Source organism: Microcaecilia unicolor, chromosome 2 (assembly GCF_901765095.1).
Source record: "Microcaecilia unicolor chromosome 2, aMicUni1.1, whole genome shotgun sequence".
In the NCBI taxonomy this organism is placed as follows: domain Eukaryota; kingdom Metazoa; phylum Chordata; class Amphibia; order Gymnophiona; family Siphonopidae; genus Microcaecilia; species Microcaecilia unicolor.
Genome location: NC_044032.1, coordinates 194,250,214 through 194,265,016, shown reverse-complemented (window position 1 = coordinate 194,265,016; position 14,803 = coordinate 194,250,214). Strand labels below are relative to the sequence as shown.

The window sequence follows — 14,803 nt, the reverse complement described above, 5'->3', positions numbered from 1 at the left end:
CTTAGCTCCCACGCATTAAAGCTATTTTTACCGCATGGGTAAAATGGTTGATTTTCCTATTTTTACCATTAATGACATAAGCATCGGCACACTGGGACAGACCAAAAGCCCATCTAGCCCAGCACCCTGTCTCCGATAGTGGCCAATCCAGGTCACAATCACCCGACAAGTTCCACAGAGTAAAGCATTTTGTACTGCTTGTCCCAGGAATAGTTGATTTTTCCCTATGTCCATTTAATAACATTCTATTGCCTTTTCCTTCAGGAAGCCATCCAAACCTTTCTTAAACTCTGCTAAGCTAACCGCCTTAACCACATTCTCCGGCAACAAATTCCAGAGTCGAATTACGCGCTGAGTAAAGAAAGATTTTCTCTTATTTGTTTTAAACTTACTGCACTCCAGCTTCATCACATGCCCCCTTGTCCTAGTATTTTTGGAAAGCGTAAACAGACGCTCCATATCTATCTTTTCCACTCCACTCATTATTTTATATACCTCTATTATATCACCCCTCAGCCACCTTTTCTCCAAGCTGAAGAGCTCCAGCTGCTTTAGCCTTTCCTCATAGGAAAGTCGTCCCATCCCCTTGCAATAATTTACCCATTAATGAATGAGCACTTAACTACACTTATTCGGTAGGCGGTAAGGGCTCACGCATGGCAATGTAGCTTCGTCAACTAATTAGCACAGGACGTGCCTACTCTCTACCCCCGACCCACCCCCAGTGCTAAATAATATTGTTTTTTAGCATATGGGAAGCACACACATTCAAAAATTACCACAGGACGCCTCAGTGTGCCCCACGGTAAGTACTTTGTTTTTGCTGAGGTAAGCACGCGTTAGTTCTTACGCGGCTTAGTAAAAGGGCCCCAAAGATAGGACTTATTTTTATGTTGTCCTATTTATGCAGTTCCTTAGCCAGTTAAGTGCTGAATATTAATATTTAACTGGCCAAGTGCTGACTCTGCCCCAAAATGGCCGGTTTTCATTTAGACGTTAACCCCCAGATTCTATATAGCATGCCTAGAATTCCGCACTGAAATCTAGGCGGATTCTATAACAATGCACATAACTTAATTGTCTTTAACAACCTAATCAGCACTTAACAAGCAATAATTAGAATTTGCGCACAGAAATCCCTAAGCATATTCTGTAAAGCACTGTGCCTAAATTTTAATGCAAACAGGCAAAAAGGGTGGGGAAATGGGGCACTGCTTATAGAATATGTCCCACTGTGCGTAAATCTACATGCCAAGATTTACGCCATGTTTTCATCGGTGTAAATGGATGTGCGTAGTTTTAGGTATTGTGATATCAACTAGGCATATTCTATATACCGCGCTTAAATCTAGGCATCACTTATAGAATACACAGGCGGAAATGTTTACCACGTGGATTTTTCAGGCGCCATATATAGAATCTGGCCCTAAACAGACATTTTCAGCGGCAATAACTGAGTGCTGCTGAAAATGAGAAGTTAGCTCCAAACAAGCGATTTAACCAGGCAGGAGCCGTTTCTGACCAGTTAAATCATTTTGAATATCGATTCGATAATATTCACATTTTTCCCAGTGTATTTCTATTAGGTTGCATTTAGAATAATTAATAACAAACAAATTTAGAAACTCTGTACAATACCCTAAACAACAATAATATAGCTGAGGCATGGCCTAGTGCTAGCACTCTATACTAGCCACTGGGGAACTCGTGTAATGCTTTTCCTTAGGTTCTGATCCTCTGGTCAGACACAGCCAGGGCAGGATTAAGGCAAAGGCAAACTACAGTGAAACCTCGGTTTTCGTCGATAATCCGTCCGAAAACAATCAGTGAAATCCGAAACCGGCGAAAACAGAGGCAATTTACGAGGACGCCCCAAATCAGGAGGACGTCCATCTTCCGATACAAATTTATAGTCGAAAAAAATCAACGAAATCCGAAACCGACAAAAACCGACGTCAACGAAAACCGAGGTTTCACTGTAGGTACATGCCTAGGGCCCAAATGTTTAGGAGGGCTCCTCTCAATAATGCTAATTCTGAAGGCAGTTTTTTTTGCCCTGGTAAGTTAACTCCTGGCACTAACAAGTGTGTGTGGGTGAGTGGGTTGGGGAAAGACGGCAGAGGACCAGAGCCACCGTTCCCCACAGATGTCTGTCTCTTCTCATCCCCTGTAAATTGCCCTCCAGTTGACTGAGTTATCGAGTGCTTCTTCTTACCTGTTGCTTCTACCACTGCCAGTTTTTCTCAGCAGTCAGAACCACATTGGTCCCTGTTTGGGGGAGTTTATAACATATTTATGTGGGCTCCATATGCTTGACTGACTAAAGCCCATCAAAGCCACAATTTTTTATAGTACCTGGCAGGCTGGGGAAGGGACATGAGGGTTCAAACAATCCCCTCAGTACTAGCTGTCGGCTGCAACTGCCAATGAAGGGCACAGGGTCCGCCTTGGTTTACATCCTGTTCTGTCTTCCCACTCCTCTGTCATGTTAGTATTTTATAAGTTACATAAGTAATCAGTGTGTAAATTTAGGCACCACTGTTACAGAACAGTGGTTCTCAACCTGTGTGTCAGTACACACTGGTGTGTCGCCAAAACTTTGAGAGACAGCACATTTGTGGGTTTTTTTTTTTTTAAACAACCTTGTGTGTGGCAGATTAGGAAGAGCTATCTAGGAAGTCAGGTACTTAATCGTCGTTGCTAGTTCCTACATCTATCAGCCCATCCCTCTCCTCCACCCCAGCATCATACAGACTCTGGCGTCTATTTCCCTTGTATCATTGTTAGCGACGAAGAAATGATATAGAGAGTGTTTTCTTTGTTTAACTGCAAATTGTAATGTTCAGTGTGTCTCGCATGTGAACATTTTGAGGTGTGTTACAACCGAAAAAAGGTTGAGAACCACTGTTATAGAACAAGAGGGATAATGGGCATTTTTTTCAGATACTTTTACAGCCCTGCAAGTTTAAAATTCGATGTTACTCCTAGCTCATATGCAAATGGGTTCCATTTTCACTGCTAGTTTCCAGAAGACAATTGTATACAAGGATACAGATATTAAGACTGATTAGTACACACCATTTTTTTTCATCTTTCCAATGCATCTGGTTCTCTGGGGATCCAACCACAATCTTGTGAATGTACAAAGCCATTTGTTAAATGAAATATGTAATGCATATTTCTGGAAATTCAGTACTTAGCCCTGGTGACATCATGAGGCCTGACTGCCAGTGGAGGAGTAGCCTAGTGGTTAGTGCAGTGGACTTTGATCCTGGGGAACTGAGTTTGATTCCCACTGCAGCTCCTTGTGACTCTGGGCAAGTCACTTAACCCTCCATTGCTTCTGGTACAAAATAAGTACCTGAATATATGTAAACCGCTTTGAATGTAGTTGCAAAAACCTGAGCTAGGCGGTATATCAAGTCCCATTTCCCTTTCCCTTCTTGCTCTCAATTTGCTATATTTCATCTCACCTTCCTACTAGCGTCTCAATCTGATGGTAGAATTGTTTCTTTAGTAGGGCCAGGTACATTGCCTGGGATGTGCACACATTTCCAAATGGCTATTCAGATTTCAAACATATGACCAGGGCTGTTTTAAACACATTGACCTAACTCTAGAAGATGAGGGACCTTTAGATAACAAGACACATTTGCCTGATGTTACTCAAGTGGGTCTAGAAGGAAGCAAAGAATATCTCAACCAGACCCTTAAGCAAGTTTGCACTGCGGCCCAATAATGTAGTTGGAAGATTGAGAACAACATCCCCATAGGCGCCCGGGTATAAGAGGCTTGGGGAGGCTAAGCCTCCCCAACCAGCAGGAAAGAGTTAGGCGTCGGGCGAGCAAGCGAGTGGCGCCGTGAATCTCCCCTTTCCCTCCCCTTGTTTACTATTGGCCCCGCGTCATCTTTAATTTACCTGCGTTCCAGCGTTGGCCCGCCGTGTCATTTCAAAGCCTGCCCTGCTGCCTGTCTCTATTCTTCCCTCCCTTCGCGATGTGCTCGTTCGGCAGAGTCCCGCCCTCGAGGAAATGATGTCAGAAGGCGGGACTCTGCCGAACGAATCACATCGCGAAGGGAGGGAAGAATAGAGACAGGCAGCAGGGCGGGCTTTGAAATGACGCGGCGGGCCGACGCTGGAACGCAGGTAAATTAAAAATGGCGCGGGCCAGTTAACAAGGGGAGGGAAAGGGGAGAGGAGAATCGCGCTGGCGCTGCCGGGTATGGATGGAGGGGGGGCAGGGGACAGAAGGGAATTCGCTGGATATGCATGGAGGGCAGGGGAGAGGAGGGTTTGCTGGAATGGGTGGATAGAGGGGATGGCAGAGGAGAGAGGAGGGTTGCTGGAATGGGTGGATAGAGGGGATGGCAGAGGAGAGAGGAGGGTTGCTGGAATGGGTGGATAGAGGGGATGGCAGGGGAGAGAGGAGGGTTGCTGGAATGGGTGGATAGAGGGGATGGCAGGGGAGAGAGGAGGGTTGCTGGAATGGGTGGATAGGGGATGGCAGGGGAGAGAGGAGGGTTGCTGGACATGGGTGGAGGGGAGGTCACGGGAGAGGAGATTTGCTGGACATGGGTGGGTGGCTAGAGGGGAGAGGAGGGTTGCTGGACATGGGTGGATGGAGGGGATGGCAGGGGAGAGAGGAGGGTTGCTGAACATAGGTGGAGGGGAGGTCAGGGGAGAGGAGATTTGCTGGACATGGGTGGGTGGCTAGAGGGGAGAAGAGGGTTGCTGGACATGGATGGTGAGACGGGAAGACAGGAAGGAGATGCACATGAATGAAGGGGAGAAATTCTGGACATGCATGGAGGAGAGGGAAGACAGAGGAAGGAGATGAGATGAGGGAAAAGGGAGAAAACCTGCACATCGATGGAGAAAATAGGCAGAAGCTGGATCCACTGGACAGTCAAGTCTGCAGAGGACCCAGCTTTTACTTACGGATGTAAGGCAAGAAATGAAGAAGAAAGGCAGAAAGTAAAGAAATAAATGGAAAGGAAGCCCTGGAACCAGAGTTAAGAGGACAGATAGCAGCAGAATCGGATACTTGGCCAGCATGATCAGAAAAACACAGTCACCAGACAACAAAGGTAGAAAAGATTATTTTATTTTCATTATAGTGTTTGGAATATGTCCACTTTGAGAATCAGGTGCTCAACATTAAAAGTTTATATTTATTTACTTATTTATGGCATTTTATCCCACATTAAACATGAATTAGGGTGTTTTGTGGCTCTACATGAGAATCGTGATATTATGATCTCTTGTTTCATATTGTTGGGGGTCTGCATTTTCCGTATGGGTGGTATATTGGTGTATTAGGTTCTGCCCAGTGTAATATTTATGGTACAGTAAGGTTCTGAGTGTGTTTTTGCACAAAGTTGTGCATAGTGTTTTGCAGTTGAGCGATTGTGGTTACTATATGCTTTGAGCAACCACTTTATTCTTTGACATATGATACATAGCTAATATCTAAATTTAATAAAAGGTATTAATTGTGACTTTTATTTTTATTTATTTATTTATTTTTTCTGTGTGTTATCAGACAATTATGGATTTAAGCTCCACCCCTGGCCCCACCCCCTTTAGCCTCCCCAAACAGTTGGGCCACCGACCGCCTATGAACATCCCCTTGCAGCTTTTAGGACAGGGAAGGGTCTACCCATGACCTAGTTTTGAAGCCGCACTATCAGTTGGTGGCTGTAAAATATCAGAGGGCAGGACACTTGTCTCTTGCCATAACTTTCGTAGGCATTGCACCCTCCTAATCTTTCTTTCAGGTACGCAGTATTTGCTTGATGTACTAGACTTATAGACTGCCTCCCCAATCTGAAATAGTACACAGCAGTTAGAATACAGAATCCGAGCAGAACAATAATTAAAGCATGCATCTTAGATTTATGTACCGAGTCAAATCTGAGTTCAAGGGATGTTACAACACAACAGCTCACTATGTAAGGGCGATGTACTATATAACAATGATGCAATGACCATTCTTGTGTATACTACCTTTTATGTAAGTGTGCAAGAAGTACCTGTGGTTTGTGCTGGTTCATAAGTGGCATTTCCATGTCCTGGCTTGGAGATGCCATCAGCTGCCGACGCTGGGGGGTGGAAGCAGATGTCTTCTGTTTATTCCGGCACATACAGACCAAGAAGAAAAGGCAGGCTATAACCAAGGGGATCGCAATGCTTGGCACCAGGATGTACAGGATCTCCATTTTGGTTTTATCACGGGTATCTGTCACAGAATTAAATGAGATGACGTATTTCTCAAAACAACATATTTAACAACAAAATGCTTGTTAAGTAGGAAAAAAACACAGCTTTCATTTTTTTCTGCAGATGCCACCAGGTGACAGCAGATGCTCAGTGCAAACTGTTTTGTAAGGTCTTGATGATTATATGTAATGCAATGAGGTCATCATGTGAAGGCTAAGAAAGCAAATAGAATGTTAGATATTGTTATGAAAGGAATGGATAACAAAAATGAGGATGCTATAATTATTATAATTATTAACATTTGTATAGCGCTACCAGATGCATGCAGTGCTGAACACCTGATACAGAGTGCGACCGAACCTCGAATATTGTGTGCAATTCTGGTCACCACATCTCAAAAAAGATATAGTGGAATTAGAAAAGGTACAGAGAAGGGCGATGAAAATGATAAAGGGGATGGGACAACTTCCCTATGAGGAAAGGCTAAAGCGGCTAGGGCTCTTCAGCTTGGAGAAAAGACGGCTGAGAGGAGAGGAACAGGTAGACGTGAATTGCTTGTTTACTCTTTCCAAAAATACTAGGCCTAGGGGGCACGCAATGAAGCTACAAAGTAGTAAATTTAAAACGAATTAGAGAAAATATTTCTTCACTCAATGTGTAATTAAACTCTGGAATTCGTTGCCAGAGAATGTAGTAAAAGCAGTTAGCTTAGTGGGTTTTAAAAAAGGTTTGGATAACTTTCTAAAAGAAAAGTCAGTAAGTCATTATTAAAATGGACTTGGGGAAAATCCACTGCTTATTTCTAGGATAATCAAAAAATGATCTGTATGGCAATGTTCCACCTTTATATTCCGTGACATGCACAATCTGTAGTTTGTGGATTGAAATGCTATTGTTTGTTAAGGGGACATCTCATCCAGTAACAAAGGCAATTACCATCACATGAATGATGAGCCTGCAGCTGTGACAATTTTATAATCATAGACAGCCCCCGACCACCTATAGTGCAACAAACTATCACTCAAAAAATATCCAATTAGTGCTCTATAAACCATAAATACCTATAATTGTCTCTTTTTATCATGTCTTTACTGCTGTTGCACCATTGCGTCTATAGCACAATGTCTTAACTGTAGCACACTTGCTTTTGTCAGTATCAAAAAAACCATGAAGCCGCCATAAACTTCACAGTATTAGACCCAGTTCATACTGTATCGTGCCCTGTAACAAACTATTATGGCTTGCTGAATCACTTATTTCTAGGATAAGCAGCATAAAATGTGTTGTACTGTTTTGGGATCTTGCCAGGTACTTGTAACCTGGATTGGCCACTGCTGGAAACAGGATGCTGGGCTTGATGGACCTTTGGTCTGTCCCAGTATGACAATACTTATGTACTTATATGTCATGCTAATAGAATTTTATATCCTACAAAATCCCTGAAACAGGTTCAGAGTGGTTTACAAACATTAATAAAAATACAATATCAATATTAAATATCAACTAATTTAAAATAGCAAAGTCTTCAATTTATTCTTAAACTATAAAAAGACTTTGATGAATATTTAAGGGTAACATTCCATTGCTTAACCACATAGTAAGAAAAAGATCCTTCATGAACTTTCTTATAATGTATTCCTTTAACAATTGGAAAAGACAGCAGTAAATGTTCGTTATTACGAGATCCTAACGTCTTCATTGAAGGAAAATTATCCAGAACATCACCAATTAAAGATTTAAAAATTAAACAGCAAATTTTAAATGTAACTCATGAATCAACCTTTAGCCAATTTAAAAGCAGAGGGGACACATGGACAAATTTAATTTATGATAAAATCAATTTTGCTGCTATATTTTGAATCAAGCATAACTTTCTCAGTAATTTAGAAGACAGTCCTTTATATAATGTATTACTATAATCCAACAGTGATAAAATCACTGCCTGGATCACCACTCTGAAATGTTCCCAATAAAAATTTGATTGTGTAAGTCGTAAATTTCAGTCTGAAAAAAAGCCTTTTTAACTACCAAATTCACCTGAAGTTCAAAAGTCATAGATGAATCCAATAATTTACATATGGCTCCAAAAGGATGTGTGACCATGGGAGGGTCATGGGCAGATTAAAGCATTCCTGTAATTTATACGCACTGTTAAACAATAAGGGGGATCCGCGCCTAATTTAGGCAAGAGGCAGGGTTTAGTTGGTGTAAAGCTAGGCGCACTTCCTGGAGGTAAGCGCTATTCTATAAATGGAGCCTAACTATAGAGTAGCATTTAGCATATTTTTTAGTTGGTGCCATTTACAGAATTCAGTCCTGTAACTGTAAACAATTGTGTAAAAACTTTTTAAAAATCATCCTCTGAACACATTGAGGCATTTATTTTACCCAACATTCTGTGTGTGAAAAATGAGGAAAGAAAGGAGGGCAGTGTTGACAGGGTTAATCAGGCCATAAGTGAGTATACACCAATATTGGCAAGTTATAGTAAAAGCCGCATACAAAATGTTCAGCCACTCCCTGTTGATTCCTGTAATGTCAGACTTCACTTGGTGCCTCTCTCTTTACTGTATAATATGGCAATGCCTCCATCTGCAGGACGTGAAAAGCTCATCTGACAAGTACAGGTCAAACAACTCTGCATTCTGCAAGGAATAGGGCTCAGTCTGAATGTACTATACTCCCACCCACTGAGCAACGCACCAAACCGTGCACTGGTGGCATCACTCCTCCGTTACTGAATGTTGTTTCTTGAAATACAGCATTTCATGATTGTCAAGCAATACTTGTTCACTTCTTTTGCATCCAATGTCTTAAAAGAGAACCACACAGATTATGGGTCTGTGATAAAGGGAACCAATGTACATAGTTGAATAATGTAAATGTCTAGAAAAAAAAACATCAAAACATTGAGTAAAAATAAAGTATAAATAAAAAAAAAAACAGACCCTGTTGTTTTTAGGTGGTATTCATGGACGTACGGTACGGTACGGCACTAAAACCCGAGCACACAATCAAATTCAAATCATTTCCCATTTTCTAAATCTAAGTATTAGAAGATCGATATTCAAAGTGAAGGAGAAACTCATGCCTGTTAAAATCATACTGGTCAGCCCCAGGAGCAGATATCCGGAAGCTTAACTGGTGTAGCCACAGTGCTGAGCCAGAACTAATGGCAAAGACAAACAAAATCTATTAATCCACATTCTAGTAGATACACATTATAACCCTTCTAGATATTACTACTAATCATTTCTATAGCGCTGCCAGATGTACACAGCTCTGCATATATTATATGCAGGCACTTTCTCTGTCCCTAGAGGGCTCACAATCTAAGTTTCGGTACCTGGGGCAATGGAGGGTTAAGTGACTTGACCAAAGTCACAAGGAGCTGCAGTGGGAATTGAACCCAGGTTGCCAGGATCAAGGCCCACTGCACTAACCATTAGGCCACTCCTTCACTCCAATATGAATATTGTTTAATCTAGTGAACCGTGAGATGTTCGCTGATTGTGCAACTGACAGATCTGAGTATAAGTGGTACTCTACTAAGGTGGTTCAAATCTTTCCTAAATGGTCAAAACTTTTAGGTAATTTCAAATGCAAAACTTTCAATTTCTTCTGTGCGGACATGCAGTGTGCCCTAGGGTGTGAAGGGGTGTATAAAAAATTATCTTTGGTCCTACTTATGGAGCGTGCATGTATAGAATATTTGTTTGTAATCTTGCTGTGTCTATATATGGTAAAAACCAGGAACATCTTTGTGTTGATATAAATAAATACTTTCTTTAGTTCAGAACCTGGGCTTGATTGACCTTATTTTGTGTCCAAAGCCATAGCATAAGGCCAGAACCCTGGCCGCTCACACATACCTCTATACAGGGCTCAAGCTTAGCCCCAATATTGCGTAATCTTTTTCCATCTCAGCTGGCCACCATCATCCAACATTTTGGAGCCAGTATTTTATCTACACAGATGATATACAACGTTAGCTATTTCTGATTCCTTCTCTATTCTTAATCTTGGGGGTTTAAATGCCTTCCTTAGGGCCTCTTTTACCAAGCTGTGGCATATTTTTGACATGTGCCGAGGCCCCCCTTTTAAAGGTAGGTCTTTTTTCTTTTTTTTTTTTAAAGAAATGGCCATGCGGCAAGTGAAGCACTTGCCGCATGGACATTTTGGGGGGAGAGTCCATACCGCCACCGATTGAGGTGGCGGTAAGGCTTCTTACGGTAACCGGGCAACGCATGGCACTGTCCGATTAATACCAGGTACACCCCGGCGCTACAAAAAAATATATATTTTTGTAGCACCAGATTTATTTATTTTTGTTATATTTGTACCCCGCGCTTTCCCAATCATGGCAGGCTCAATGCAGCTATGACAGTGCACTGGGGGTGGGAACTACCACCAGGCTTGCTGCGGTAGCTCAGCGGTACTTCCTTTTTAGCGAGTGCTAAGTCCATGTTGGGCTTACCGCTGCTTTGTAAAAGGGACCCTAAATGCAGTAGCTAAATTGTTTTCATCTCAAAGATTAAAGATTTATCCCCCCAAATGTGAAAACATCTGTATTACTAGAGAGAAATCCACCCATCTATTCTGATTTCCATTTTACCAATGGAAGTAGTGACCCACACTTGGTTTACTTGTGACCTTGATACTCACGTGACCTTTGATCCTCAGATTTTGACAGTCCAGAATTGTTTCTTTATGCTAAGGAAAATTATCTCACTTTGATCATTCTTGCAAGGAAAGGAACTGCATCTCTTTATTCACATCTCGTCCTGATTCGTCTAGACTACTGTAGCATCCTGTTTGTGAGGTTGAAGACTTCATCGTTAAAATGTGTACAATTCATTCAGAATACTGCTTAGCAGCTGCCACAAGTACAATCATGTCACTTCTTTACTGTTCGATTATCACTGGCTTCTTGTGTTGTTTAGATTAAAGAATAAGATATTGATTCTTGTTCATCGAACATTAAATTCTGATCTTCTACAGTATCTCTCCGATCTTATTCAATAAGTTCCTGTACTGTTTTCAGATCCTCCCAACTGAATCCGTTCACTGTTCCCCCAGCTACTAGAAAAAGTTGAAATAACTTGCCGCTCAGATTTTGTTTCCAGGCTCCATTTTTATGGAATTTCATGTCCCGTGATCTTAGGGTGAATAGGTCACCATTTTGGGTTTAAAAAAGGCCTTAAGAACTGGTTCTTCTCATTGGCTTTTAAAGGAGTAGAAGGTTCTGGCTCTATTCCCAGAGTTGAGGCTTCTATTGAGGTTCCTTAGTTTTGAACTTTTGGGCTTTGGGCCCTGCAGTTATCAGCAGATTGTGAAGAGACTGTTTCAGACTACAATTAATTTTGCCTGTCTGTATTTTATGAGTGTGTGGATCTCTGTAGTTTCTGACATATACTTGGCATTTTTTTTAATGCATAGTGTACACACACCACTTTATTGTGTTTTCAAAAAAAAACAGTTCAGGAAACAAATTGAAGTGGAGGGGCAGCCTAGTAGTTAAAAAACACTGGGCTGAAAACCAGAGGAGTCAGGGCTCAAGTCCTACTGATGTTCCTTATGACGTCTGACAATTAAATGAATCCTCTATTAAAAGCCTTCTAGGGAAAGAGAAATATATATTGTACTTACAAGTTGCTTTAAACTACTACTGTAAAAGCATGAGCAATAAAAAGAAACAAAAAAACACCAACAACAACAAAAAAACAAGCCTTGAGCAAAACAAATCTCGAGCCTTTAATCATTCAGGGCTTGATGAACAAAACTTTCCAAGGTAGCAATGTGCAATCTGGACTGGTTTCAGCTAGTTTAACGAGTCCGGTATTCAACGAAAAATGCACAAAGGGGCTCTGCATGTCTTTTACTGTTCACGGTAGCAGACAACGGGAATCACATGCATATATATTCAAATGAGCTGATCAGTATTTAAATGTGCATTCCTAGTGATGCACAGCTGTTTAGGTGCGTTGCACAAAATGCAGACCGTACCCTTTCCAACTGATTTTTTTAATGGGAGGTCAGGAGCTGTCATAGCATGACGGCTATCCCTTTCCTTCTGCTTTTTCCTCCTCTTGTTGTACCCCCTGAGGTTGCTTCATCTTTTGTACTTTTGAAAATTCCTCTTATCGTGAAAGTTTTGTCAGGGTGGCACCAGTTTAAAAGAGTTTGCCAAAATCCCCAATGTAATTGCTAAAAAGGGATTATGCATCGTTTAAAGCCAAGGGGCTGCCAAATGTCTCATGCCAAGCACTAGAAGCTAACGAGGCTTCTGAAGCAAGCTAATCACAGCTGGCTGTGCCCAGACCCCCCAAGGGATCCCCCTCATTTGCATTTCAGTATCAGGGGATCCTTGCTTCCCTGCTTGGAGCTAAAATTCTGCAGGCTCGCTAAAAGCCATCCCTAGTAGAAACAGCAAAGGCTGCAACACATTCTTATAAGAGACCAGCGATCTGTGCCCACACCACCACATGGGGCTGCTGATGGCAGCTCCCCTGAGTCCACGCCTTCCTTCTGTTCTGTTTGCACCCAAAAACCCACCCTCCTCCACCTGAGCTTGAGGAACGGGCTGGAACTGGGCCGGCACATAAGGACAGGCTAGGAGCTAGTCATTCACAAAAACAGAGAGAAAGGAAGCTGGCAACTATTAAATTTGACATTGCAGCAGTATTGGAGGGGAGAAGAGCCATGAAGCAGTAGCAGAGGGATGACATGTCATAGGTCTTTGAGCCAGATCGCAAAAAGGTACTTGCAGGGCGGTTGTCTCAAGGTAGGGACGGGTGGGGAGCTGTGGCGGCCTAGAATAAAACAATCTGCCAGACAGCGTTTCACTTTCATACATGCAGCTTGGATTCCAGACTATCTTTTCGGGCTCAGATATCACAAGTTGTACAGCGTTCTTTCTATAAGCTCCATTTGATTAAGTCCATTCAGTCCTTGATATATCCATCTGCTTTGAATATACTGGTGTACTCTTTAGTAATTAGCCACTTAGATTACTGTAATTTTTTATATATAGGTCTCTGAGTTAAAGACCAAAGACTTTAAATAATCCAGGATACAGCTATTAAAATTATCAATGGCCTAAAAAAATTTGATCATATCACTCCATCTTACAAATGCTCATTGGTTATCCATTATGCACCATATTGCCTACAAAATGTTACTACTAGCACATAAGACCTGATTCTACGACAATTCCCTGTACTTAGCACGTTATTTAGTTCCTTATTTCCCACCTTGGGGCCCTCAGATCTGAATTACTTCAACATCAAATGTGCCTACCTATAGGGAAATTCATCATGAATGTAGACATGCTATTTTCTCAGTTCAAGCTCCAGAGCTTTGGAATTCATCACCCACTTATTTGTGTCTGTAAATACATTTAAGTCTGATCTTAAAACATTTCTCTTCCGAGTTTTTAAGCATTTCATGATCAAGTTTCTTCTATTTTATTTTACACCTTTAAGGGAGGCCAGATTCTGTGAGTTTGGAAGCATGTGTAGTAAACCTTACGTTTTTACCTCTCCTCTCTCTTTCCCATTAACAAACTGGAGTTCTTCACCTATCCCTAATGTATGTTGTCCCGTCTGATAGTTTAGCCCAGATATGATTTTAGACTGTACGCCACCTAGATGGTGTTCCCTGTTCGTCAGGATAGTAAATTATAATAAAACTTGAAAATCGTGAAACATTGTGGAGGCATTCTGGGCATAAGCATAGTAGCCACACTTACCAATTGACTGCTATACGCATGACCTGGCACTTGGCACTTTCCCTACCGGGCTGCTTGTTAAGAGTCAGTGCAGCTCATTTGCATGTGATTTCTTTTGCGAATCGCTCGTTATTTCAACCTCGGTAACGTTTACCGAGGTGGAAATAGCAAGCGGTTCTTTCCGGGGACTTTTGTGCATCGGCCCCTCAGTGCATGCTAGAGGAACAAGAAACCAAAAATGCGCCTATTTTATAAGGTCTAAATAATTCAACGTCCCCCAGCCCCCCAAAAATAGGTGAAAAAAATACACAAAAACCAAAGCCAACACTTAGTGTTAGAATACAAACACTATATAAATTGTTATGTTTTTTTAAAGGATGGAGGACCACACAGCAGCTTTCCACTTTTAAGGTGTAGTTACCATACACTAGAAAGCCCTCTGTGTCATCATCCGTCCTTGTATCCTATTTATAAATATATTAAAAAGTCCATCAATATTGTATATATCTTTATCTTTAAACATATCAGCCTAGGAAAAATGCAAAAGCTTATTTCAAGATAAAAAAACATAAGGGCAACATAGACGCCTATGCACCTGAACAAAACAGGTTCCTAGATACAGCCCCAGCAGGGCACAAATGCACATCCAAAACATGTGTAAATGTGTGCATGTTCTCTATATGTATACCTGCGTATTTTATAACGTACTCTAATGAATCACAATCCTGTCTCAACTCTGCCCAAAGTACAGCATTAGAAATGACTATAGGGCCCTTTTACTAAGCTGTGTAGGCGCCTACACATGCCCAATGCGTGCCAATTCAGAACTACTGCCCGGCTACTATGTGGCCCAG

At 41.6% G+C, this 14,803-nt stretch overlaps 1 protein-coding gene across 1 annotated transcript in view; it reads right to left on the bottom strand.

Annotated features, from left to right (window-relative positions):
- Positions 1–14,803, bottom strand: part of ROR2 (receptor tyrosine kinase like orphan receptor 2) — a 535,539-nt gene that overhangs the window by 6,312 nt on the left and 514,424 nt on the right. Inside the window, exon 8 of the mRNA XM_030193600.1 lies at positions 6,034–6,239. Within this exon, the coding sequence (XP_030049460.1) occupies positions 6,034–6,239 (206 nt within the window). The remainder of the gene's footprint in view (positions 1–6,033; positions 6,240–14,803) is intronic.